Raw genomic sequence first — 26,390 nt, forward strand, 5'->3', positions numbered from 1 at the left:
ACTATGTATCTGATGCAGTAGTAGACTCTTTCCATAAAAATTTGTACCATAGTAAAATTTGTGTTTTGGAAGCATCACAAGATTCTTTGTTTAACTGTCAGATAGAGTAGAACCAAGAGTACATTTTAGCTTGTTTGGGGAGAAAAGGCTGCCCGTCCTGTTGGCAGGTTTTTTTTGGTAAAAACTCAGGATTTGACTTTCCAGTGGTTGGGACAGGACACCTACACTTCATATAACGTTTATGTGTTTTGACATAACCTCAAGAAAATCAAGGTGTCTTTTCCCTTCTATCATGCTGTGCCATTTCATTTTAACTTTTTCTACTTGTACAAAAATAAATAAAATCTACTGGAATAAATAAGTGAATTTAATTTAAATATAACCAGTCAGCTACAACTGAGTGAAACTATTTATTTAAAACAAATCTTTTTTTTTAAAGCCATTTAAGGATCCTACTACTAAACTTCAAAAGTATTTGGGATTCATAAGATTTAGCAAGCAGCTTTCCCACACCAAGCTTTGTGTTTCATGTGCCAAACTGGCTAGACCCTTCCATTTTTGACAGCTGAAAATAAATGTCCAATAAGTATTTTTGTGAGCATTTGTTTAGCTGCCACAAGGATTTTGTTTCCAGGAAAAGGAGGTGATTATGTGTTCATGCTGTATCTTGCAAGTTTGAAATATTTGAGTTCTGCCACTCCTACTACTGTAATAGTGAATATCTCTTTCCACACACTTAGAAACTTTCCTAGGTTGTCACTGCATCATCAGATTAATTGATGGACCTTATCAAACATTTTAAAGGATGACAAATAGGCCTCTGTAGAATTATTTGAGATAGTTTTATTTATGGAGTACTTTATCTGTGCTTAAGCAGGGCAGAGATGACTATGAAATGTAATGATATTTTTCATTCTGTTTTTTCAGTTTTCTGCTTCAACATCCCACATGTTTTCCTTTATTTGTACCATAGACTTTTCTGCATTTGTTAAACCATCATGCTCTCAATCTAATAGTGTGCTGAAGTATTTGTTTGTATAGCAACAGCTTTTTAAAAAGGGATGCAAGGCTGTTATTTTATATTTGAGGCTTGAGTCACCTCTGCTGTGATCATGAATACATTGAACGAAACACAGACATCTATTTTCTTCTACTGTTTGACAACTAAAATGTTCCCATAAATTATTGGTTATTATTGGTTAGATCTTATGACACACCAGCAACAAAATTAACCACAAGAAGTCATTGCAGGAAGGAAACATTCCAGTCCCTCTAAAGTTACTCTGCTGTCAAAAGCAGTCTCAATTTTACTTAAAGGCCATATTCAAGACTGTTAATTTGTATTGCATTTCACCTACATAATCAGGTGGGATGCAATTCATTTTATTTTATACCCAGGGCTATTGTGGGTGAATCAGTATATAGATTATCAGTTCTCTTAAGAGACTAGTTTTTAACTTGAATACTGTTTCCCCCCCCCTAAAAATACTTTCTACTCTAGAGATAGAAACTGATGGTGGAAGAAATATGCAAGGCTTATTCATTCTGAACTTAAGAACAGCTTCTAATATTTTTCTTAATATTTAGCAATTTTATGGGGTTTAGGCTGCTGTGTCAAAATTCTTAAATCTTTAGGCGTGGCACCTGATTGTTGCAGATCCCTCTTATACAATGAAATGCAGCACACTGTGCCCCTCCAGCTTCTCCTGAAGGTTGGGAACAGCATGAGATATAGCATAGAGGGCTGCAATTGATGAGGAATGGTGAAAATGGAGCACGTGGTAGCAGATGGGACTTCACTAGCACAAAGCTACCATTCCATCAAACCCAATGCTCTATTTCCAAAGAATACCAACAGGCAGAAATAGACAGCTGTGTGCACCATTTCTCCTGCTCTCCATCCAGCAGTTAGGACTATATTCACAAAGGCCTCAATCAAATTATTGGTCATAATTCCAACAAGCTATTTGGATAGAAGAGTGGGCACTGAACCCAGTCCCTTACACCATCATTCCACAACAGGATCTGTGTGCATATAGCTTTAGCTGCTAGACAAATATTTTCAGTGGTGGTAATGTTGCATGCTGTGCTTATTTGTGCATGACTCTTCTCTACAGGTAGGTCAGCTAGCTGGATCTGAGCAAATTCTATGAAACATCTTGAGATGCTACTGGACATACACTAGTGCTGACTGTTAAAACTAAAGTTGTGGCCTGTATTTGGCAAGCAAAGTTCATAATGTTGCTTTGCCACATTTGTCGTAAACCCCTCCACTAAGGACAGCAGCAGCAAGCAGTGCCATGGGTTGGCTGTTTCTTTTGAGTGCCACAGGTTGGCTGTTTCTTCTCCCCCCCCCTCCAAATTATCTGAACAGAGCAGGTTTTAAGGGCTCAATATGGTCTAGGTACTAGGATGATGCTTTAAAACCTAAACATTTAACCCTCAGTTACTGCTGTGTCTAATGGATTTGATAAGAGATACCAATTTATGATGTGTTGTATGTTAGTGTCCAATGATTAGGAAGTTAATTTAAGTGGTTTGAATTCTATATTAAAAGCTGTTAAGCATCAGTGACTTAAATACAAGTCACTAATAAGCAAAAAACCTTGCGGTTTAAGAATGTACTTATAGCCCACAGATATTTCTACCAAACTTTAAAATGCAGGGAAATTGGGCAGCTATAGTGAATGCACCAGGGGAGCAGGAGACCTGAACTCCTCTCTGAGATATTGTACTGCCCTACAAAGTTGTCAAAATGCAAACACAATTTGGGTTGGTCTTTCACAGTCCAATCCACTTCCTGTGTAGCTTGGAAGAATTTGGTAACATGTGCCTCTGAGCATATGGTGAGTGGTGGCAACACCTGCCATCTCCAAAGATGGAGAATTATATTTTTGTATGTTTGTTGGTGTTCTTCTTACTTTGCTTCTTTCCTGTGTTACTAATGCTTCTACAGAGAATCTAAACTAGAAAATTTTATTTCCCTCATTCATCCTAGAAATCTGTGTCAAATTTATCTTTATTAATTTCAAAGCCTTTTTATTGGTCAATGTCATATGATGGTGAAGATAGCCTTTTTTTGTTTCAAACTGGAGGTTATGGTCTATTTCTATTTTGGGTGCATTAACAGTTGGACCTGAAACTACAGTTTAATGTAAAATCAGACTGATTACAATATGCTGCTACTTTAGCAATGACTCTAGTTGTTGGAAAAAAGAGGATGCATGTTTTCAGCCTGCTATGTTTAAACCACTTTATTTAAGGCAAGGTGTTCACGATCAATTAAAAACATAGAGCACACCTAGAATTTTGCTAGAATATATTTCACCTCCCACTGTTTTATCTTGTGCAAATTGAGACACTTCTGAGGTCCACTGGAGACTATTTTGCAGAAGTCAGTGCCATTATTCCACAATTATGTTTGGAGTTTTTTTAGTATAAATTTTGCAAAGTGTTGCTGTACTTCACCTATTCATAGAAACAAAAGCAAAAGAAAATGATTTCCTATAGAAAACTTCACTAAAATTGCAAAGTAAATCAGACATATATAAAGTGACCATCTGAACTGTATCAACTGTCTTAATAATGTTGCTTCCTCCTGGCTAAAACAAGATCAGTACAGGGCATATCTTCTTTCTATTATTTGGGCTGATTACAGGTGTTGCCACCACTCACCATATGCTCAGAAGCACGTTACCAAATTCTTCCAAGCTACACAGGAAGTGGATTGGACTGTGAAAGACCAACCCAAATTGTGTTTGCATTTTGACAACTTTGTAGGGCAGTACAATATCTCAGAGAGGAGTTCAGGTCTCCTGCTCCCCTGGTGCATTCACTGTAGCTGCCCAATTTCCCTGCTTTTTAAAGTTTGGTAGAATGATCTGTGGGCTACAGGTACGTTCTTAAACCGCAAGGTTTTTTGCCTATTAGTGAATTTCCCTGCTTTTTAATCCGGGAGGTAAGAAATGGGATCCTGTGCAAGTTTGCTGAGAATGGATTGATCATTTGCATGCTTATTGAGTTAAGTGGGATTTACACACACACACCAGGCAATCATGCTTAGGATAGGTGAAACGGACCACAGGAGATGGTGAAGGGAGGAGGGAGGGGTGGAAAGGCAGAGGGGAGGACTGGGATGGGAGAAGGCAGGAGGGGGAGGGGAGAAGAAGATGTGGTCATTTGCATGTTTATTGAGTTCAGTGGGATTTACTCCCGTGCAATCATGCTTAGGATAGGTAAAACTGACTGGGGGGGGAGGGACGGAGGGCTGCAGCGGGCAGGGAAGGCGGAAGAAGGAAGAGGGGAGGAGAAAGGGAGAGGAAAGGGGAAGGAGGGAAAAGGCAGGTCTGATCATTTGTATGATTATTGAGTTGAATCGGATATACTCCTATGCAATCATGATTAGGATAGGTAAAACTGACCAGGCTGGGCCTGCCAACCAAGATGTCTTCTGTATCTTTCAAAGTTGTGCTGGGGGAAGGGAGAATTCTACCTTGTGGTTTTTCCCATTACAATGTTGCAAGAACACCTGCACTTGGCTAACTTTCTCTTCTCCTAAAGATACAGGATCAGTCTCAGGCCCTGAACCTGGCAACCCTACCTCCCACCCAAATTTAAAACAAAACTGTCCCTGGCCACATCCACACCAGGCCTCTATTACACTTTGGACAATCATTATTCATTTATTTATTTAGTGTATTTATATACCGCCCGATAGCCGCAGCTCTCTGGGCGGTTTACAATAACTAAAAACATTAAAAACAAATATACAAATTTAAAAACACATCTTTTAAAAACAATTTATCATGGCTTCTCTCAAAGCCATGGCTCAAAGCCAATCATGGCTTCTCTCAAAGAATCCTGGGAAGTGTAGTTAGTGAAGGGTGCTGAGAGTTGCTAGGAGATGCCCTGTTTCTCTCACAGACCTTCAGTCAGAGTGGCTGACTATTAACCATTCTCTCGGGAATAGGAGTCTCCTCTCAGCACCCTTCACAAACTACACTTCCCAGGATTCTTTGAGGGAAGCCATGACTGTCTCAAGTGAAATCAAGTCTGGTGTGGGTGTGGCCCTCTTATTAGCCAAGCCCAGCAGCTGTGAGACTTTTAGAACACTGACAGTTGGTCCTTACTGAGCATGCCCCGCGTTATAATAGGCTTCCAGCCAAAATTTCTTAAATTAATTAAAAATCAACCAGGCATTTTTTTAACTTTTAAACTGCAGTAGATGAAGGTCAGAGTATGGGGCAAGGTCGGTATTAGGATTACAAGTACTCTGTGAACATGGCTGATTTTTAATGAATTTCAACAGATTATGAGAACTCGCAGAAAAAAGTCCAAAGGGCTGTTTTTTTCTCTCTTTTTAGACTTTGAACTCTCAATTCTCTGTGACTGTTTTGTGTATCGCCATGAAAATTGACAGGGTTGTTAAGCAAGCGTTTCTGAGTTCAGGACTATAAGTTTTGTAAGGTTTTGTTTTGAAATGAGCTTATGAGAAGCCACTGAATGGCATGGGGGGTTATTTTCCATTTAACATTGCGGAATGTGAAAAATCCCCGCCGACTATAGTATACAGCCACTCTTGTGGCTGTATAATTCAAGAATTCTTTCTGCTGTTATGGTTCCATACCAAATGTGAAATACCTTGTCTTAGTAGCACAGAAACATCAAACCACAAAAATTAGGCTGTTTGAAATTAATCTGAAATCATTACTACATAACAAGAAATTTTTCTCTCAAGGATATTTGATCTGTTCTCTTGGTTGTATTAACATGTTGTAAAGAAGTATTTTCCTGCCCCTTTTAGATCTTGCAGAAAGAAAAAGCAGTCTGGATGACATCTCTGCCTGCCTTAGTTAATGTTCCATGTAACACGCATCAGCTTAGTGGCAGAACATGTACTCTCTATGCAGAAAGTCACAGGTTCAACCCGACATCTCCAGTTAAAAGGATCTCAGATAACAAGGTTTGGATGGGTTTAGAAGAGCAATAGACAAATTCAGTGTCCACTAGCAATGATGGCTATGTTCTTCTTCCACGAATGGAGGTGTCTGAATACTAGTTGCTGGGAGTCAAAAGTGGAGAGACTGCTATTGCCCCCATGTTCTGCTTTCTGGTTTCTTATGTGTGTCTAGTTAGCCACTGCGAGAACAGGATGCTGGATTAGATGGGCCTTTGTCCTGACCCAATAGGGCCTTCTTATGTTCTTAACACGTCTTCCTGAGACTCTGCTAGTCAGAATAGACAATATAGGCTAGATGGATGGGCCAGTGGAGTGACTCAGTAGAAGGCCACTCCATATCTCAGGGTATGTAAAAGTGGAGAATGGTGTTCCTACGTGTAAGGAGGATTTGGTGTGTGCCTGTGCTAATCCTATGTTTTGCATGACAAACAGCTGTCTAATTTGAAACTTTCACATTGATAAGGGCATGTAGGTTAAAATAAAGGACTGAAGAGAGTACCATGAGGTCTTCCCACCATATTTATCAGAGATGACATAGTGACCACTCAGATTGTATGTATTAATTGTTTAGGTGTTTTCCCCCTTCTTTAGGCTCCAAAACAAAGCAAGTCCCTTCCCCAACATCTTAACATACCTTTGGGATGCAGTGGTAGACGCAGGTGACAGCAAATGCATCTTCCAGGTTAGAGCTCCCATCTGTCAAGACTTATTTGCCATTAACTCAGGTAATAGGGAAAGTGGTCCAGATTTCAGGAGAAACTAATTTCAGTCAGATTGGCTTAAAAAAAATACATGACTAGGTTGTAACCATACAGTGGAATCCTAAGCATGCAACTCAAGTCTCACTGAATTCAATAGACCTTACTCTTTAGTTAAGTAGGTAGGAGTGCAGCTGTGATGTCTTCAGCTCTTAATCCAGACAGCACACACATTATTGATTTGTGTAATATTTATTGATGTTAAACCCACATATCAGCACAACAATCCAAAGAATTATGATTGTACTTTTTTATAAATACAAATAAAAATAAGCAAAATGCTACTAGTGAAGCTAAACAAATAAGAGATTAGCAAGTCACATTTGAGAAGAATTTGGTAAGCGAATGATATGACATTAGGACAGTCTTATAGGACAGATTGTGTACGACAGTACAAATATGCAAGAAGTTCCTATAACTGAGGCCGTAACCACTTGCAGCAATTTGCGTAGAAAAAGAACTATCTTCTGTGCTAAATGTTTTTATTAGCCACTAAAAACCTGGTCTGTGTACATAACATGAGGTGCAAAGCAATACATGTATAGCAGTAATGCAAAATATATGGTGTGGTACATAATACAAAACTTTTTTAAAAAAAGTACTGCACTTGAATAACTTGAGTTGAGATAAAAGATTCAACATTTTTATTATAAATACTATAAACGTGCTTCGTATAAGGAACACAGTGTTTTCCTTTTGTAGCAAAATACTCTTGTACCATCAAAGCCACATTTTTTTCCTGCCAGACCCAACTGAAGTCTTCCACTCCTTCAATTCAAATTGATTTTGAATCGAAATGGCTTAATGCTATCTAAGTGAAGTCCAGTTAGATGCAGAACTAGTCTACATTCTGGGAATTTGACCATTTTTACTTTCTTCACAAGGCCACAGCCATAGGCAGGGTGGTTGTTCATTCTGCAGTAAGCAAGAACACGAAAAGTAACATCTAGTACACATGCATGCAGTGTTTAAAATATAACACCATTTTCTTTATCATTCTGCATTCCCTCATATCTACTCAGCTATTCTCTATGATGTGTGCTTATCATTTAAACCCTTGCAGACTCGCTCCTTTTCCCACTTACACTATACTCCTGATTATCCTTGCTTATGTCAAATAGGTTCTGGTCAAGCAAATCTCCAGTATTATTATTATTACTTAAAGCATTTAGGTAACCCTGGAATTTCAAAGAGAAGTGCAATGTTTTTTCATGCATTTTCATTCTCTGAGGAAGGTCTGGCTTTTTTGCCCCTGTCCCATCCCACTGTTACAAAACTTAACACTGTAAAACAATCCTATCATAATGTCCAGATTTTAAATTTTATGGCTGAGTTAGCCTGGCAATACCATTGCAAGTCAACCACTTCTTAATTGGCAAAAGTTAAATGAAGCCTTCAGATGTGAAGCTTCCTTGCTCATACTAAGCCCCTTTAAGCAAGTAGCCCCTTTTCCGTTAAGAATAGGAAACCATTTACAGAGATACACATTTCATTTAGATCTCTCCCCCTTTCTTCATCTTCTTTATTGGTATTGCACATTTTCACTGCCATTATCAGGATGTGTTGTCAATATACTTGTAGCTGTGTTGTGGCCCAATAAAATGACTAGCACTATTCATTATGAGTTATAGCACCTACAACTGGCAAAGGCACTTGGTAATAAGTTCTGCTGTGTGCTTGCTTTTGAAAAACCTCATTCACGTCAGCATTTGGCATTTGTGAATAGGATTATTCAAAATTGTACTACTCACATAGTTATAATAAATGGTTATGCTGAAGGTGATTTTTGTGTGTGGGGGCTGTACATTTCTATTTAATAATCCCTACTTTAATTTGTTATAATGAGCAAGAAATAGATGATTCAGGTGTTTTTTATCTTTTGCACACAAAAGTGTTTGCTTTTCACATAAAGTGGCATAAGTTATCATTGGTCAAGACAATGGCTTTCAGTGTTTTCACTGTGAAAGAAAATGGTAGACCTGATAGCTAAGATCTACAGATCATCACTTTCTACCAATCCAGATTGCAGTGTCAGATGTCCTGGGTTTGCTTCTGGCTGAAATGCAGCTTTGATGTCTAGTCCTTGGTCAGAAAGTGCTGCATATCGACTAGCTGAGGGACGCACTTTCTTTGGCTTGGTGGTCTGGGGTTGTTGTTGCCACTGAGCTGCAGAAAGTGAAAGAGAAAAGCATTTGCTGCTGTAACATAAGCATCACAACTGGAAATTTAAGAGCTTGTTAGCATTGGTTAAGAGGAAGAGCTCCTTTGGCAACATATTAAAGGAAATCTCCTTGACCCAGCATTTCTTCTTTGTCATGTTATTCTAAACTAGTGCTATGAGAACATTCAGGTTTGGAAGGATTATTTGTCTTCTAAGCAGCATGAAGAGAAGAAAAATCCTAAAAAGGCATTTTCCCTTTCCTCAAATGTGAGCATACAAAGGACAGCTTCTGGTGTCACAATGATGACACACAGAGTTATTTCATTGAAGAGGATACTTTACCTATAACAGAACTCTAGGGGAAGGACTAGAGCTCAGTGATAGGCTTTGTACCCAGAAGGCACCAGGCTCAGTCCACAGCATCCTCAGATAGGGCTTAGAACATTTTGAAACCCTTGAGAGCTGCTGCCAGTCAGTGTAGACCAGACTTCCCAACCTAGTGCCTTACAGATGTTTTACACTACAACTCCCACCAACCACAGCCAGCATGGCCAATAGTAAGGGGTGATGAGAGCTGTAGCCCAAAACATTGGAGGGCACCATATTAAGGAAGGCTGGTGGAGACAATACTGAGCTAGATGGACCAGAGGTCTGACTCAGTATCAGACTGATTCCTTTGTTTGTAACCCTTCCATTTGAAGCCATGGCCAGTAACTCCACCAGCTGAAACAAGTCTTAAAAGCCTAATACAAATAACGTACAGCAGCATATTTTCATCTATTTTCTGATAACCCCCTAGCACATACACTTGTGCCTCTACAGAACGACAGGCCTCTCTGCGTCCCTTTTTCTGGTAATTTATATTTTTCTTCTCTTCCATCCCAAAGTGCTGTGCACTACTACTGTACGGGTCCCTGCTCGGAGGAAGGGCGGGATATACATCAAATAATAAATAAATAAAATAAATATGTCTCAGGACCTTCTCTCTGAAGGATGATAGAAGTTGGAGTCCAACAACATCTGGAAGGCCACAAATTCCCCATCCCTGTTCTACAAAAATTTATAAATCAGGTTTAATTCACATTAGATCAAACCTATCTACACAATATAGGTAGCCCTCTACCTGTAGTCCTCTACTTTCTTCCAACCACACATATCTTACTCCATTTTTATGCACTATCCCCTGCCCCTTCTGCTTGCCCCTACCCCTTAGTGAACTTTGCAACAGGACATACGGAATTCACTCTCAGCAGTTCAGACAGTAGGGACTTTCCCATATACTATGTTGCAGCTAGCCTGGGTTTGAGAGTGAGTGCAGCCAATCTGGACACTTCACTGAGTGCATTGGTTTAACATGTCACTCATTCACATCTTGCTGTTGTTTTCCTAATGACGTTTTAATAAAATATTGTGGTAGTACACCTAAAATATTATGTACAACTCAGTCCTGAAGTAGTCTCATTCACAGGCAGACTATGAAACATGCCTGGCTGGTTGGAAAAAAGGCTGGAAAAACCTATGCACACCTCTGAAGCTAGGGATGGTACAAGCAATGCAGAGCACAATGAAGGCATTATTTCAGCTCCACCTGCAAATTCCATATATATGCTGATAGTTTTGCAAAAATATGTTTGGTATTCACCACATAGTCTACAGGTAGAAGGCTATATTGTATAGGTAGGCCTGATCTAAAGTGCAATAAACCTGGTTTATTCTATAGAACAGGGATGAGGAACTTGTGGCCCTCCAGATGTTGCTGGACTCCAACTTCCATCATCCCCCCACCATAGGTCATGTTGGCTGGGCCTGATGAAGTCCAACCATATCTGGAGGGCCACGGGTTCCCCATCCCTGCTATTGAATACTATTGTTCTTCACCCAAAGACCTAAAGCATCCTAAAGAATAAACTTACTGTACACATCCAACCTTGCTGTGCAGGACACAATCCCAGCCTCATTCTTTGCTGACACAGTGTACCAACCAGCATCATCTTTTGTAGCTCCCTGAACAAGCAGGCAGATATAGCCATGGTTATCCTGGTGCATGCTGGAAAGGAAGTAAATAAGAATAGTGAGAAAGCTGCATACATGCATGATTTTTAACTGTAATAGTTTTCTCATTCAGAATTTGAATTTAAGATGATAGTTTTCAATCCCTTGATTAGATCAAAACCAGCGATTAATTTCAGGGCAAGTTGAGCCTACCCACAACTTTTCCCGGGTAAATCTAAGCTTACCCATCACTTTTACCACTGTTGCCCCCTCCCATTGGGAAATGAAAAGATATAATTCAGGGATGGGAAACCTGTGCCTCTCCAGATGTTGTTGGACTACAAGTACCATCATCCCTGACCATTGGCCATGCTATAAGAAACCAACATTTATCTCCTGTTCCTTCCCTCCCTATTTTTTCTTGTGCTATACTCATCCCATACTCCACCACCCAAACCTATGGCATTCTGCAGCCTACTATGTTTGGAGAAGGTTTTTGACATCAAGATGGAGAGTGGAGGTTTGGCATCCTGCTGTGTTCAGCTGTTTGTTTGCAATACTTATTATGGGTATTTTTGAAGAATTTAGAAATAACACTTTATTACATGTTATTTTTTGGGATTTTTTTGTTTAGCCAAACACAGCATTTTTGTCTATTTAAAACTTTACTTTATTGTACTGTAATTGTCAGGGTTTTTTAAATATATATAATAAAGCAGTATGACCCAATGTGGTGAATGATATGTTGATCATTAAAGTAAGCATCTGGTAGATATACTCCTATCAACACATGCTTTCAATAAAAATAAAAAGAAAGCTTTTAATTCAATTTCATTTTGCAAAACTCAGTCTTCCTATGCTGTGAGCCACAAAATCAAATTCAGCTATACTGTGTTTCCCACTGCCAGGAGACTGTCAGTCCCCCCCCCTCCAAAAACCTACCGCCATTACAGCCCATCCACAGATCCCAAGCCTACTCAAGAAATCAAAGTGAATTTAACCGCTGACCAACACAATACACCAGCTGTGGGGAAACTTTGGCACTCCAGATGTTGCTGAATTACAATTCTCATCATCCCTGGCTGTTGACCATGCTTGTTGGGGCTGATGGAAGTTTATTTATTTAAAATATTTCTCTCCCACTCTTCTACTCTACAATAGGGCACTCAGGGCGGCTCACAATAAAATCATACACAATACAGTCACAGAAACATTAATTGTAGTTCAGTCATATTTGCAGGGCCAAAGGCTCCCCACACCTGCAATACATGAACTTTTCAATATTCATCAGAGATTCAGAAATTAACAAATGGCAACTAACCTCACTCTGTCAGTGTTGTATGTCAGTGACTCATTTTCTTTCTTCCAGAAGATCTGAGGGTGTGGCACACCTGAAACCCGGCATTCCAGTCGCACGGGATACCCCTCAGCTACTCCTGTGTTTTGTAGCTTTTCTACAAATACAGGTGGCTTGTGTGCTTCCTTAGCTGTAAGAAAAGACATGACTTGTTGTCATCCCTCCTTTGCACTAATAAAATATTTCATACTTATTTTCCCGAGTTGCCTTGGTGTTTCTGAGCAGGAGCAGCACATGGCAGCTAGTGGCACTGGGAAAGGCAAAGTTTTCTCCATTTGCCAATGGTCATGATGCAGGAACCTAATGCCCCCAACAAATTAGAAAAATATACAAGGGCAATATACAAGGCAGCCTCACATTGATTTCAACTGAAAGTTGTACAGATTCTTATTTCTCACCCGCTGAAATCAGGAACTTAAAAGTGCTCAGCTGCCTGGGGATTATGCTGAGTTTTTAATTGTGTTTTTTAAACAAACAAAAAACACAGAAGAGCAAATGCTAATAAAAGTTGTTCATATCTTTAGTGGGATGAGGGTAACGTCCCTGCTTTAATTTCCCCCTCACACAGAGGCTTTGTAAGCCTTCTCTTAGCTGCACCGGACCTGCTTTTGCACAATTCCCCTCCCCAGGTGCAGTGCTATTTAAATTATCCAAGCACATGGGTGTGGGAGGGGCTGATTTCAAGGGCCTTTTTACTAAGTAAGGAGACCCCCTCCCCTTCTTGAAGGCAGGATGTTGATCCCATGATTAGAACCCAGGCAATTTTTCCCATTTGTGGTTGGAACTTTCACATATTAGCAAAGCAACATGGAAACTACTCAGAGAAGCTAGGATAACATTTAAACATCCCCTATAGTCAAACACACTGCTCCTTCATACAGTCATTGCTCTGGATGCACTCGTCTCTACAATGTGAGCTATTGCAGAGTGAATTCAGCTCACCAATTCACCAAATTTAGAATGAATCCACCAAGAACTACTAAACATCCCATATGCAGTTTGATAGCACTGAGAGAAATGCAGTGGTTGCTCACCCATCTAGAGTATCTTCCATTAATTATATACTTGCGAGCATTTTTCTTGCTTATTTGAAAGCTGGTGTAGTGCAGTTTAAACAGAAGGCATCAGCTGAAAGTTCAGTTTGCCCATTAATTAACTAGGGGTGCCTACAGACTGTCATAATTTTCAAGTGGGATTCAATCACATCCCAGCAAATTCAGACTGCACAGTACAGTCCCCTTTCACCTGTGGTCTGATTCTTCATGAACAGAACTACTTTGGTAAAGACAGTCAGCTCCTGAGCCTAGCTTTGATGTTGCATTAGGTATCTCAGTGTTAGATTCCACCTGAAAAACGAATTTGTCCACACTACAAGTTTAGGGAAGGGTAGAGAGAAAATAAATACTTCAGGGTATGTTTGTTAATTCCTCCTTGAGAATCCCTCCTTCTAACCTTGTTCCTGGCCTTTATATTTTCCTTCCAGTTGAACAACCAAATGAGGCTTTTGTGTGCCCTCGCTCTGCCTTATTCACTAAATTTTTCAGAGGCTCCTATTCTTAAATTGCTTCTATTCTTAAATCAAAGTATTATTCTTTAAATGGAGGTTGTCATTGTCATGTCACAAACTGAAAAGGCAATTTCTAAAAAAAGCACAGCTCGAGGATGGTGGTGGTGCGGTGCTACAGGCCTAACTGGATAGCTTTAGGCAAGCAATCCCCTCTTACAGTCAGGACCACATGGTAGCCTTACCCATCATCTCCCCAAATGTGGGCTTATGTACCAAGAAAATGGTTGTGAAGTGCTTTGAGCACTTATTAATTTTTTCCTGAGAACATCTCTCTAGGACTCTTGGAAAATAAAGAAGAGTGTAATTGATTATCCCCAAATTCTAAAAGCCAAAGGAGAAAATGATTCACTGTCAAAGAGGCAAAATGCATCTTCAAAAAGAGCAGCGCAAAAAGCAACACTATGTCAGAATAAATGACTCCTTGTAAACTAAGCAGGAGACCAGTTATGGAGATGTTTGTTACCTGCTACAATCAGTTCCAGGCTGAATGTGTTCTGACCAGCTCGATTGGTGGCAACACATGTATAGATGCCGGCATCCTTTGCTGTGACAGGCTCTATGATCAAGGAGTGCACACCATTTTCACGTACAAGCATTTTGTGGGAGCTATCAGAACGCATTACTCTTCCATTGAGTTGCCAGCTGATATCTGGAGTTGGCAAGCCACTGACCTTTCAAACAGAAAGCAGAAGAGGCCTCAGTGAGCCAAAAGCATGGAGAGACTGTAGAAAGAGTATCAGCATTTGTTTGGATATATTGTGTTAAAGTGCATTGAGAACTGAAGGCTTGGAACTACCGCCTGGAAAAAATCCCCCCCCCCTTCCAGACCTTCAAGACTATATATGTATCAAAATCCATCATCACTTTTAAAGCTATATTTGAGAGGACTTCCAAGCACCCTTAGCCTTCAATGGCAAAGTGTAGTTCCATCTGAATAGACGTTCCTTAATAGCTTTAGATATCATGACATACAGAATGATAAACCTCCACATGCAGTCAGTCAGCTCCTTATACTTTTGTCCTTGATTACTACCAAGAGTAGGAATCTTTTCAATAGTCTTTTCTCCACAGCAATTGCATGGAGCCAAGCACTGTAAAATAATAAATAAATAAATAAATAAATAAATAAAAGGAGGAATGTGTTGGAAATCTTTCACTGAACTTGAAATTCCGTTCCAGCGATACACCATTTGCCACTTATTATACTCTGTATTCAGGATGCTTTGAACCAACCACAGCTTGTTCAAATATGTGTATCATTAATAACAACTACTGCTTATAAAATGTTTTAGCACCCATGTCATGAAAAGCTCAGGAGGGCTTCAATTACATCTGATACAGAGACTGCGACCATACCTTCCTGTTCATCTGCTCCCACGAGTGATACATGCCCTGGTCTCCTCCCGCTTAGACTACTGTAATACGCTCTATGTGGGGTTACCCTTGAAAACGGTCCGGAAGTTACAGCTGGTACAGAATGCGGCGGCGCGCTTGATCAAGCATAGCCGTCGCTGTGATCATATCACTCCAGTGTTAATAGATCTTCACTGGCTACCAGTTGCCTACCGGGCCCAATTCAAGGTGTTGGTGTTGACCTTTAAAACCCTATACGGTTTCGGCCCAGTTTATCTGAAGGAACGCCTCCAGAATCACCAATCATGCCGCCTGACGAGATCAGCCTCACAAGCCTCACAAGACTCTCTCGGTTCCACCGGTTAAAACAGCCAGGCTGGTGCGGACCAGAGAGAGGGCATTTTCGGTTGTGGCCCCCACCCTCTGGAATTCCCTTCCTTTTGATCTGCGACATGCTCCCTCCTTGATAGGTTTTCACCGAGCCTTAAAGACCTGGCTGTTCAGGCAGGCCTACAGGATTGGGGCAGATTAGTTTCATGCTGTATTTAAATTGAAGGTTGGTTTTTAGATTAATTATGTTGTTGTTTGATATGTATATTATGTTTTATATTATTGTACGTCGCCTAGAGTGTCCGTTTACTCGGACAGATAGGCGACTCAAAATTTTTTATTATTATTATTATTATTATTATTAAAAGCAGACAAGTGCAATTCTGAATTACATAGTTTGGTTACACAAAGTGCCTGAACACCTATCAAATGGGATTGCTTTCAACTTGCATGTATGTAAGAATTCAAGAAGACTAAATGAGATAAAATGGTAGTGGGGACCTATTTCAGGCCAAGGACCACATTCATCACTGGCAATCTTCCAAGAGCCACATGCCAGTGGTGGAAGGAGCCAGAGGCAAAAAGTAGACACAGCAACCGATGAATCTCTTACCTTTGTACAGCGGGCTGCATTCCAGCAGCTACACATAAGCCAGATGTTTCTACATACCCACACCCATCTTTCCATCCAGGCACTCAAGAGGCATTATCACACTTCAAGGACACCTTTCAGCCAAGAAATAGCATTTAAGGAGGGGCTGGAACAAGGCCAGTGGGGTGTGTGGTCTGGCGAAAGTGATAAGGACTGGGCAGAAAAGCTTGGAGGGCCACATTTGGCCCCTGGGGGCCTGGGGTTTCCCACCTCTGGGTTAAAAAGAGGAAGAGAAACGGAATGTTGAAGGCTTACAATTTGCATTTTATTTTTCCCTGTCTGTGCAGATGTATTTCAATACAGAACTTACTTCAACATTGGCTCACTGTTAACAGGTGAATTACAGCCTTCACCTGCGCATGTGGCTCAAGTGAGGCGATGTAATTGTTATGCTAACATAATATAGGAAACATGGCACTATGCCAGCTTTACAGGCAGGCAATTTGTCCATTTCACAAGGAGGTATCGGAGTCAGCCATCAGACTACATCTAGCCATTTATTTACTGAGATTTTAAGCTTGCCCATTGTGAATGTATTGTAAATAGGATAAATTCATTGATGAAAAATTATTTCCCAACTGGATACAAAATTATATTACGTTTGGCAGGTCAAGTAACACAAAGCGTGAAAATCTGGTGACATCAGCAAGCAAGGGAAAATTTCTGTATAATTAAAGTTAGCTGAAAAGGATAAGAAATTATCTTTAAAAACCCTGAGGAAGTGGTGTGACATTTTCTGCATGCTCAGAGCAAAGACTTATTAGACCTTTTAAAATCAAGTTGAATGTAGAGAAGATAAACAGAATATATCTTACCAAGGCCTAGTGGCAGCAATGGGCCAGGTCAGACACTGGCCAAGGACCCAGGAGGACCCCTCACAAGCCTGACCCCACCGGGTGTTCAGGGGTTCATGTAAATCAGGATGACTGCATGCACCTGGCACTGACAGCAGCTACTGGGAGCAGGATGTGGGGCCAGGTCAGAATCTCTTAACAGATGTGTACACAGCATGCAGCCAGAGCGTTTGGGGAGTCTCTGCACCACCAGCAAGTTGCCTCACCACTAAACAACCAGCTGGCAGGCCCAGAAGTCCTTTTGTGGCAGTCGCTCTCCAGCTGGAAAAGGAACAGGTACTGCATGGGAGGGGAGATGGGGTGAGGCGCTGACTGGCAAGTTCAAAGCAATGCATACAGAGGATCTGGTCCAGAAGCAAGCCCTTTCGGAAAGGGCTTCTTTGTGGCACTTGTGCTTCAGCTGGGATAGGGAGGGGAGGGGAGACAATAGATGGCACATGCACATTCTGATCTGGAAGCCGCTTTGTGGATCCCCGGTCAGGAAAGGAAGCAGACTTAAGAGGAGGGGTGATAGCTGCAGGAGCAGCAAGGCACCGCTGAGAGAAGGAACTCTCTGAAAGAGCCTAACTGTGCAATCTGAACCATGTCTACTCCAAAGTAAGTCCTATTGAATTCAATGGGGCTTACTTCCAGGTAAGTGAGGGTTAGGACTACAACCTAACAGAGGGACACAGCGCTTGGAGATAAGAAGGTTTTTTGTTGTTTTTCTAACTACATAATAGTTGTACTCTAGAAATGGGAGAACAAAAGTAGATGACCTCTGACTTCTGATATGCTGGAGTATTTCTCCTGGACATATTTCTATCCTTCCTGCTCTCATTGTTCCAGCAATGCATGTCTACTCAATGTGTATTTTATTTTTAATGGGGCTTACTCTATTTTGGAAATTCACTAATTCAAATCCACTAGAGGGAGCACATACTTTGTCTATGAATATAGTTCTATGCTTACAGTTAACTTTTACAATGTCATTTTTCATGTGCTAACATTTCATAACATATTATAAATCTCTGGCTTAATAATTTTTGGTATCTACTGGAGATATAGAACTGACTTTAAAATGCTGAACTGGAACTCAGCCTGTACATTTATGATCTGATCAGTAATCAAACTACAACACAATTTTATTGGAGTCACCTCTATATAAGCAATAGCGTGACAGATTTAAAGTGAAAAAAGTGAAATGTACTTAAGTTTACTATTAGGCTCACCATCCCAAAACATTCCCATATATTTGACAAAAAGTAAATATGATGATTGTAAAATCCAGTTGAATATGACCTATTTCCAAAGGTTAAAATAAAACTAAAAATGTACCTTGCAGTCCATTCTGCAAAGTTTTCCTTCTTGAACAATCAGATCTCCTGGGGCCTGCAGGAAATGAGGTCGAAAGAAACGTTCCTGAATTGGTTCATTTTCATCTCCACTATCCCTTGATCGAGATCGTGGTCTGTAAAAATATACAGAATACACTCATTTTCCACCCCAGGTTCTGCCCTAACCATTTAAGTAACCTTGAGTCTCTACCATGCAACAGCTCTGTACAATGTTGCTAGGCTGTATCTAACAAAGTTGACAGACGGTTTCCAACTAAGCAGTGCTGATCTGTACTGGCATACCAGCACATTGTCCTGGTTAAGCTCATAATGTCAGCACAGCACCAGAGATTGAGACATTGCACCTATGCAACACTCACTGAATCTATCCTGCTTATTTGCCAATGATTATAGGATGAGCCCAGAATTTATCTCTCTTTTTTAAAACACACACCTTAATTTAGCTATACTCACTTTGGGGGCTGCCTGTGGAGAGAATGAATAATCAATATGAATAGCCAAGTCCATATCAGCTCCAGATGTGGGCTTACTACCTTGGGAGGAAAGGTGAGATGGCCACTTCAGATGGTGGAGATCTTACGGGTGGCAGCTTTTCTCTTTTTTCTTTCTTTAAACAAGTTTTTAAAATGCTTTAACAAAAATGCTGCCTATGTGACGGCATTAGCGATGCAAGAACATCTCCAAGGTGCCACTGCTTATACAGACTTGGTTGTAGGTACCATTCTGCTAATTGAAGAAACCTCCAACCCATTGCTTGCAGTTTCCTAACACAGTTACTTTGTGGTGATGCCACTTAAGGTAAGATTGGCTGTCTACAATATGAGCAGTAACTTGGAAACACTTCCTTCCCTGAGTATGCAACCTATTAGCGCTGGTCTTACCATTAGGCAGAGGAAGGCAATCGCTCAGGCAGCGTATGCTGGGAGGCAACGGCAGCGCAGCTCTCCCAGCCATTCCTAGAGATGTGACGGCCCAGTGGAAAACAAAAAATAAAGAACAGGCTTTCTCCCCTGAATTTTACCATTCCCCCCCCCCCAGGCCTACACATCTCTAGCCATACATCTTTGCTGGAGGTCACAGCTATGTGTGCCAGAGGCTTTTCATTCACCTCCTAAGCTAGCCTGCTGCTCTCAGATGAAGTGGAGGATGGTGATCCCCTGCCATTGTTGAATAAAGATTCAACTGCCAGTACACTATAGTGAGTGTCTGGACACAGAATGGGGAACCACCATCTTGTCTTTTGCCTCAGAATGGCCCTGCCAGGGGGAAAATTGGTTGCGGCAGGGGGAGAGAAGAAAGAAGAGCACATCATCCAGGGATTGGGGACTAAAACTGGCCTTGGTTAACTCCATTTAAGAATCTAAATAAGAAGGGGTGAGAGTAGCAATGGGAAGAGGGAATGTAAAAAACCAGAGGTTTTTCATGATAAACATTATTCCCACGCTCTCAGCAACCCAAGCACTCTAAAAAAGCAAATATGACCAAAATGATGGACTAGATTCTAAACATATGCTCTCTGACTTCTGAGCACCTACATCTCCTCCCTAAACTTTCATTAATTTCAAACTAGACTTGGACTGAGGTGGGTACGATTCTTCTTATGCACCCTAAACAAATTGTTGGCTTTCGGAATAATTTTGCAGGGGGGAGGGAGATGAAAGCACTCTACTCAATATAGGTCAATAAAATGAGTAAGATGCAAGGGAGCAAAAGGCAACCTCTGCATGCTTTCTAGGACATAAAATTAAATCGAGGCTTCCTATTCATGAGTCACATGGGGTTTGCTCTATTATACACACATCCAAAACTGAGTGCTGACAGAAGCTTGAAAATATATGAAGTGCCAGATGTTAGCAACACCATCATGTTTCAATTAGTATTGGATATATTACACACACCCATATAAGAACATCAATATGAGAATGTGGAATGGTGCATCTAAATCTCTCTCTGGACCAAATATATGTTATGTAGCTTGAAACATACATACATACATACATAAATTGGAAACTATCCTGCCAAATTTATCAAGTCTAAATGATTTCAGTGGGAGAGATTCAAACCCATGTTTAATCTGTTGCTGAAAATGGCTGTAGATCAAAAATTCTTAAATTTGACTGGATCACATCCTTCACTACTTATTTTAGTTTTTTCTGGATTTTTCCTCTTGCCTTTCTGTTATCATAGCCTTCTACATTTCTCATCCTTGCAATGTCTGAAAATATGGCAGTATGCACACACACTTAACTAGTTTCTGTAGAACACACATCACTGAGGGAAAGATTTTAATGAAAACCTAAACTCAGTTTCTTACAACAAACTTCCAAAGCCCTATACAACTTGGGACCAGGACACCTGAAAGACCATCTTGCTCCTTATATACCCAGTCCATCACTGCACTCTGCAGGCAAGGGCCTCCTGCAGATACCATCTTATCGGGAGGTCCATTCTGCACAACATAGGAAACAGACCTTTGGTGTGGCAGCACTTACCCTGTAGAATTCCCTTCCCTTAAATATTAGACAGGCACCATCTCTGTTATCTTTTCGGCACCTATTGAACACCTTCCTCTTTCAACAAGCCTTTTAAGTTGAGACCTACCCCAGTCTGCATCTGTGTTGGAATTGCTTTTTAAGATGTTCTTAAACCTTCTTTTTTAAAATGTTTTTAATCTTAAGACGATGTTTTGAAAGCTTTAAGAAACGTTTTTAAAGATGTTTTGTTTTAATGTGTTTTAAAGTTTGTTTTTATGATGCTTTAAAGTTTTTAGTGCTTTTCTTTGCCGCCCTGGGCTCCTGCTGGGAGGAAGGGCAGGATATAAATCAAATAATAAATAAAATAAATAAATCATGCTTTTCACGCTAAAGCTTACTTTGCTTACTCCAACTAGGTTAAGGTTGGAGGAAACACAGCAGTGGGAAGCTTTTTCTAGTGAACATCAGGACAAGGCTGCTAAGTGCTGCTTCACACTTTATGTGTGTCCTACTAGTGTTTGCCATGGTACACATGTACATTGTTGAGGGGTCATGCATCTTTTCAATTTTTATATGTCCAACGCAGTGAACACCAGTGAAACCCAGCTGCTGCATAAAACCTGGAGCAACCTCTAAGATGCACTGCCTTGTTTGCACATCATGCTAAGCGAAAACAATGTCACACTAACTGAACACATGAGCTCCTGAACAGGAGTTCCCAGTCGCTTTGCTCCTTTCTGGTTGTTTTGTTGCTGTGCCACACTGAGCACATAGTTTGGCTTAGCATGTCATCCATACCTGGGCTCATGGTTTAGCACTTCTGGACAAATTATGAGCTGTAAACCACAGGATAGCTTGTGGTTAGTCAGGACACAGCCAAACCATGAGCCCGGGTTTGGACAAGATGTTAAGCCATACTTTGGTTTAGCACCGTGCAGCGGCAAAATAACTGGAGAGGAGTGAAGCAGCTAGGATCTCCTCCCCAGGAACCTGTGCCTTTGCACTAAGCCATGGTTTGGTTTAATGTGATGTACAAACCAGGCCTCCATCAAAATGGATCCAACAGTACTTTGGTTTTTTGTAGGAATTTCAGCCTTTAACCACTAACTGGCTTGGGATTTTAAGGACTGCCTTCTCCCACAAACATCTGCCTGGCAATTGGCATATACTTTCTGAGGTAAAACAGGTGATTACAAGAGAGGGGACTTTTTCAGTAGTGGCACCCAAACCATGGAACCCCAGCCCTAGACATGTGCACCTGGGGTGATCTATGAATTTTACTATGGTATACATTTCTTATACTCATGTCACTATTTTAAGGCACAGTTCAGCAGCAATTAGATTCAGGTTTGAGGTGAACCTTTTGGGCAGCTAACTGCAAAGTTTCCTAAGATGAACTGCTAACAACATCAAGAATCTTGGTAATCAAAGCAAGAAATAAACATGCAAGTATTTATTTCAGTTTTGGAACCATAAAAAATTCTTCATGTCTAGAGCTCTTGAGAAAGGTTCACATATGACTATAGTACCTTCTGACATGAGGCTGGCTAGGTGGTGTCCGGGGACTACGCCCTCTCTGGTTGACAGCTTGGACCATCAGCCTTCCTGTACAGCTTACCCTGCCCTATCAAACATTGGAAGAAAAAAAATGAGAAGTTATACATTTGAAAAACTATATTGAAAATACTTCCGGACAACTAAATCTACCAAATGCATTGTACCAAATGCTTGTATTTTTTAAAAACAAAATGTTCCAAGATATTTTTTATTTCAGTTTTGTGTACCTCCATGGTAGTGTCACCCCAGCTTCTACTGCAAATCCCACAACTGGTGGATGCATGGGTGAGAGAAGGAGAGGGCCAGTCGAACTGAGGGACCCTATAAAAGGGCAGAGGATACCACTGGAACATCTACAGAAGAGCAGGAGAACCCAGGGAGTCTATAGAAAGCCACTGAGGATGCACAAAGAATATGAAGCAAGCTGTACAACAACCACCAATGGCAGCTCCAAGGTTTGTCCAGCTGTTGGGGAAAATGACCTCAGTGGGATCACTTCTCCTCACCCTCACAGCATTCATCCACTTATTTTTCCTTTCCTTCTTAGACCAATCTACACTGTCATCCAGAGGGACAGTGCAACCTGGGAAGCAATTTCTCCCTCCTTCTCCCTACTCCATTGTTGTTAACTCACTTAGTGAGGGTGGGTAAGCAGAGGAGGAGGATCAGGGCCCAGGAGGCTCCAGCAGTCAGAGACCATCTTGCTGGGGTATAGGCCTAAGAAAGTGCCTAATGATGTCATTCCCTGACACCAGGCTTGGCAGCGACAGTACCTCTGCATCACAAGAGGAGACATGTCTCAGCCTGGAGCTGAACTCGTTGCCAAGTGCACACACTCTAATCATCAGCTGTAGAAACAGGATCATGCCAAGCCACTGTGTGATGGAATTACACTAAGCATAATGAGCATCCATGATTGCATAAATTCATTTTTAAATAACACCCTCGTCTCTGTCTTCACCCATTTTATATCTATCCTGTCTCACTTATTTCACTGGGACTTCTCTGTAAATAACCTAGCATGTTATTGTATCATCTGATCTGCTACAGGCTTAGAATATTGCAAAATCTGAAGGTAGATCTGAGGCGTGCTGCAATAATTCAAAACAAGGCTGTTACATAGATCTCTTCTAAAGTATGAACTTGTAAAGCTTTCACACTGCATAGGCACAATCCCACATGCAACTGCACTGATACTAGAACAGCAGCTACAAAGTAAATGCAACTGTGTATTTTATCATACTTTGAAAGTCATTTTAAAGATGCAACTATCTGGAGTACAACTCCCAAAGGTCTTTCTAAATATTTTTGGAACATTGCCAGCAAACAATTATTAGACATTTGTAACTCACCTTCCCTCAAAGCGCAAAATCTTTGTGTGTCGAAAAATGCAACATTTTATGCATGGATGAATTTGTCTTTTGCACTGAAGTGAATGGGGTGACCTTGTAAACATAAGAACATGGCATCCCCAGCAAATCTTAGGTCAAGGCATCCATAAGTGTAGCAGACTCAGGTTGAAAGAAGAACTTCTTTCAGACATTTTGGCTGCAATTCTATACACACATATCTGGGAATAAGTCCCAGTGAATACAATGGGACTTACCTTTTAGTAGACATAGGACTGCACTGTAAAACTGATAAAGAAGTCCTGCAATGGGCTTCAAGAAAATTTGTTGCATACAGAATCATATTGGTTGGTAAATTACTGCAGCTATTGCATTTAAAAGTGGCACTGGAGTATGGGATGTTATTACGTTATGGGAAAAACTAGGTATGGAGAGTTAAGTTACCTATTAACAAAATAGTACATTAAGCTACACACCTCTGGGATTTCAAAGTCACACCAAAAGCATACAAAGCCAGCTGTATAAACACAGAAAGAGCCTGTAGCCAGTCAGCTATTGTTTCTTGCACAAATATTTAAATCCTCCCCACAAAACTCTAAGAGGTAGAACAGCAAAGCTGGGTGGAAGTAGTAATAAATATTGCTATTTTTGTTATGCACTTGTAACACAAGGAATTTGTTCTCCAAAGCCTGAGGAAGGCTATCACAATTACATGGACAGTTTATTACTCCTACTGCTAAATATTTTAATAGCATTCTTGAGTGTTCAAAACACTTCACACAGAACTGTTATTTATTCAGTACATTGATGTCCTGCACTTTTCTTTCATCATGGAACTCAAGGCAGGGGTCCATTTGGTTCACAGGCACTTTCTCATTTGGGCACTGAACAGGCTCAGACCTGTTTAGCTTTCCACCTTATTTATTATAAGACCCAGAGAACTTTTATGTTATGGGACAGTATACTGATGTCTTCAGTTTTTTAAAAAAGAAATGAAATACAAAGTAAAAACACAAAACCATTAAGAAGGAGGGGAGAAATTACATAAATATAGCACCCCAAGTCTGTAATAATAAGAGTGGATGTTGAATTGGGGGATTTCCCAATTCGTAGCTCAGTGTCTTAGCCCCTGTGCTACAGCAGCTCCCAACAGGATTTCTTAACAGTACAACTTTCTCAGCTGACAGTAAATCCTGAACTATAGCTGTTATCCAGAAGAATTAACATGCACACTATCCACTTAAAAAGCAACTTATACATTTAGCAAGGAAAGTCACTGAAATGAAACTGGAAATGGGGCTGGCAGGGGGAAGGAGGTCACGCTGAGGAAAGCCAATGGGTTATCTTCCGTAAAGACATAAAGCAAATTTTAAAAGTAAACTGGCAAGGGGGGGTTATATTACGACTTTGGAGTCATTTAAGTATTTGACACATTAAATTAGTCTTTGACTGGTAAGAATCATGGAACAAGACACACAGAGAGAGCCAGCCAGCCAGCCAGCCAAATGCAATTAAAAATTAAAAGTGCCCTCCCACCCCCATTTGCAGACTGGGGTTAAAAGGTGGATCCCAGGTCTGAAAAAGTTGAAAACAACTGCTTTAAACTTCTAAAGCAGGAGCCAGGAACCTGTGGCCCTCCAGATATTGCTGAACTATAAACCTCATCATGCCTAACCACTGGCTGAGCCAACTAGGTAAACATCTGGGGGTCCCAGGTTCCTCACCCCAATTCTAAGCCTTCTTTAAAAGATGTTAAGTACTAAAAGGATGTAAGGCCACGTCACCTCCCTCATCTTCTGTGTGCTACATTAAATAAAAATAAAAATGTTTTTATGCTGCTTTCCTAGGCAAAGGCAATTCAAAGTGGCTTATAACCATAAAAATAAGGTGTTATTAAAAACAGAAATAAAACAGATTCACAAAGATAACAGATTCAGAACTTCAACAACATAATAATATTCCAACCTCTATTCAATAAGCAAGACAAAAATGAGTCTTTAAGGCCTTTCAAAAAGCCTCAAGTATAACAGTCCAATGCAGCTCTACTGAGAAGGGTTCTAAGGATATGTAGGTATCATAGAGAAGGTCCTCACTCTGTTGGTCACCCACCTTACAGAACAGAACTCTACTTTTGCCCCACAACTAATGGGAGAAAAGGGTGGACTAAGGCACTAATGGGGTAGCAGAAAATACGTACTCTCAGTGTTGCAAAGCTTTTAGATGAGCATCATTTGCAGGTGAGGACCCAACAATCCTAGGTGCAATCTAGAAGACAATTATGAGTATTTAAATCTCACTTAAGTTTAGCAAGACTCAAGTACACTTAATTATGTGCTGGCTTGGATTCTGCATTTGAAAAATTGTATTTTGGATAAAACTGTTGATGTAGTATTATTAGATTGATACAGCTTTATGGAAAATACCAGCCCAGTGATGTGATTATAAAGCCAACTTTCTTCTTTGAACAGCTTTTTATAAAAGGCCTACCTATATAAGCTCTTTGATATTAAATGCTCATTTCAACCCACTAAAAGCATTCTACATAGCTTGTGAAACGTTTGATACAAAAGCATCTTCATGCTTATGATTGCGTTAACATAAGTAACAAAAGGCAACAAGTGTGAACAGAAATGAAATTATGCCCATTTGAATCTTGTTCATGTTTGTGACTTAGTAAGCCCACAATGAGT

General features: G+C 40.5%; 1 protein-coding gene across 8 annotated transcripts in view; it reads right to left on the bottom strand.

The window, feature by feature from the left end:
- Positions 1 to 6,896: 6,896 nt before the first annotated feature.
- The window catches only part of PALLD (palladin, cytoskeletal associated protein), a 331,056-nt gene continuing 311,562 nt past the window's right edge, over positions 6,897 to 26,390 (bottom strand). For all 8 annotated transcript variants that reach the window (XM_061584126.1, XM_061584129.1, XM_061584128.1 and 5 more), the window contains 6 exons: positions 22,324 to 22,418; positions 18,301 to 18,433; positions 14,258 to 14,465; positions 12,192 to 12,357; positions 10,792 to 10,925; positions 6,897 to 8,883 (listed from right to left, as the gene is read on the bottom strand). In XM_061584126.1, coding sequence (XP_061440110.1) covers positions 8,711 to 8,883; positions 10,792 to 10,925; positions 12,192 to 12,357; positions 14,258 to 14,465; positions 18,301 to 18,433; positions 22,324 to 22,418 — 909 coding nt within the window. In that variant the 3' untranslated portion in view covers positions 6,897 to 8,710. The remainder of the gene's footprint in view (positions 8,884 to 10,791; positions 10,926 to 12,191; positions 12,358 to 14,257; positions 14,466 to 18,300; positions 18,434 to 22,323; positions 22,419 to 26,390) is intronic.

This window comes from Rhineura floridana, chromosome 9, assembly GCF_030035675.1.
Source record: "Rhineura floridana isolate rRhiFlo1 chromosome 9, rRhiFlo1.hap2, whole genome shotgun sequence".
In the NCBI taxonomy this organism is placed as follows: Eukaryota; Metazoa; Chordata; class Lepidosauria; order Squamata; family Rhineuridae; genus Rhineura; species Rhineura floridana.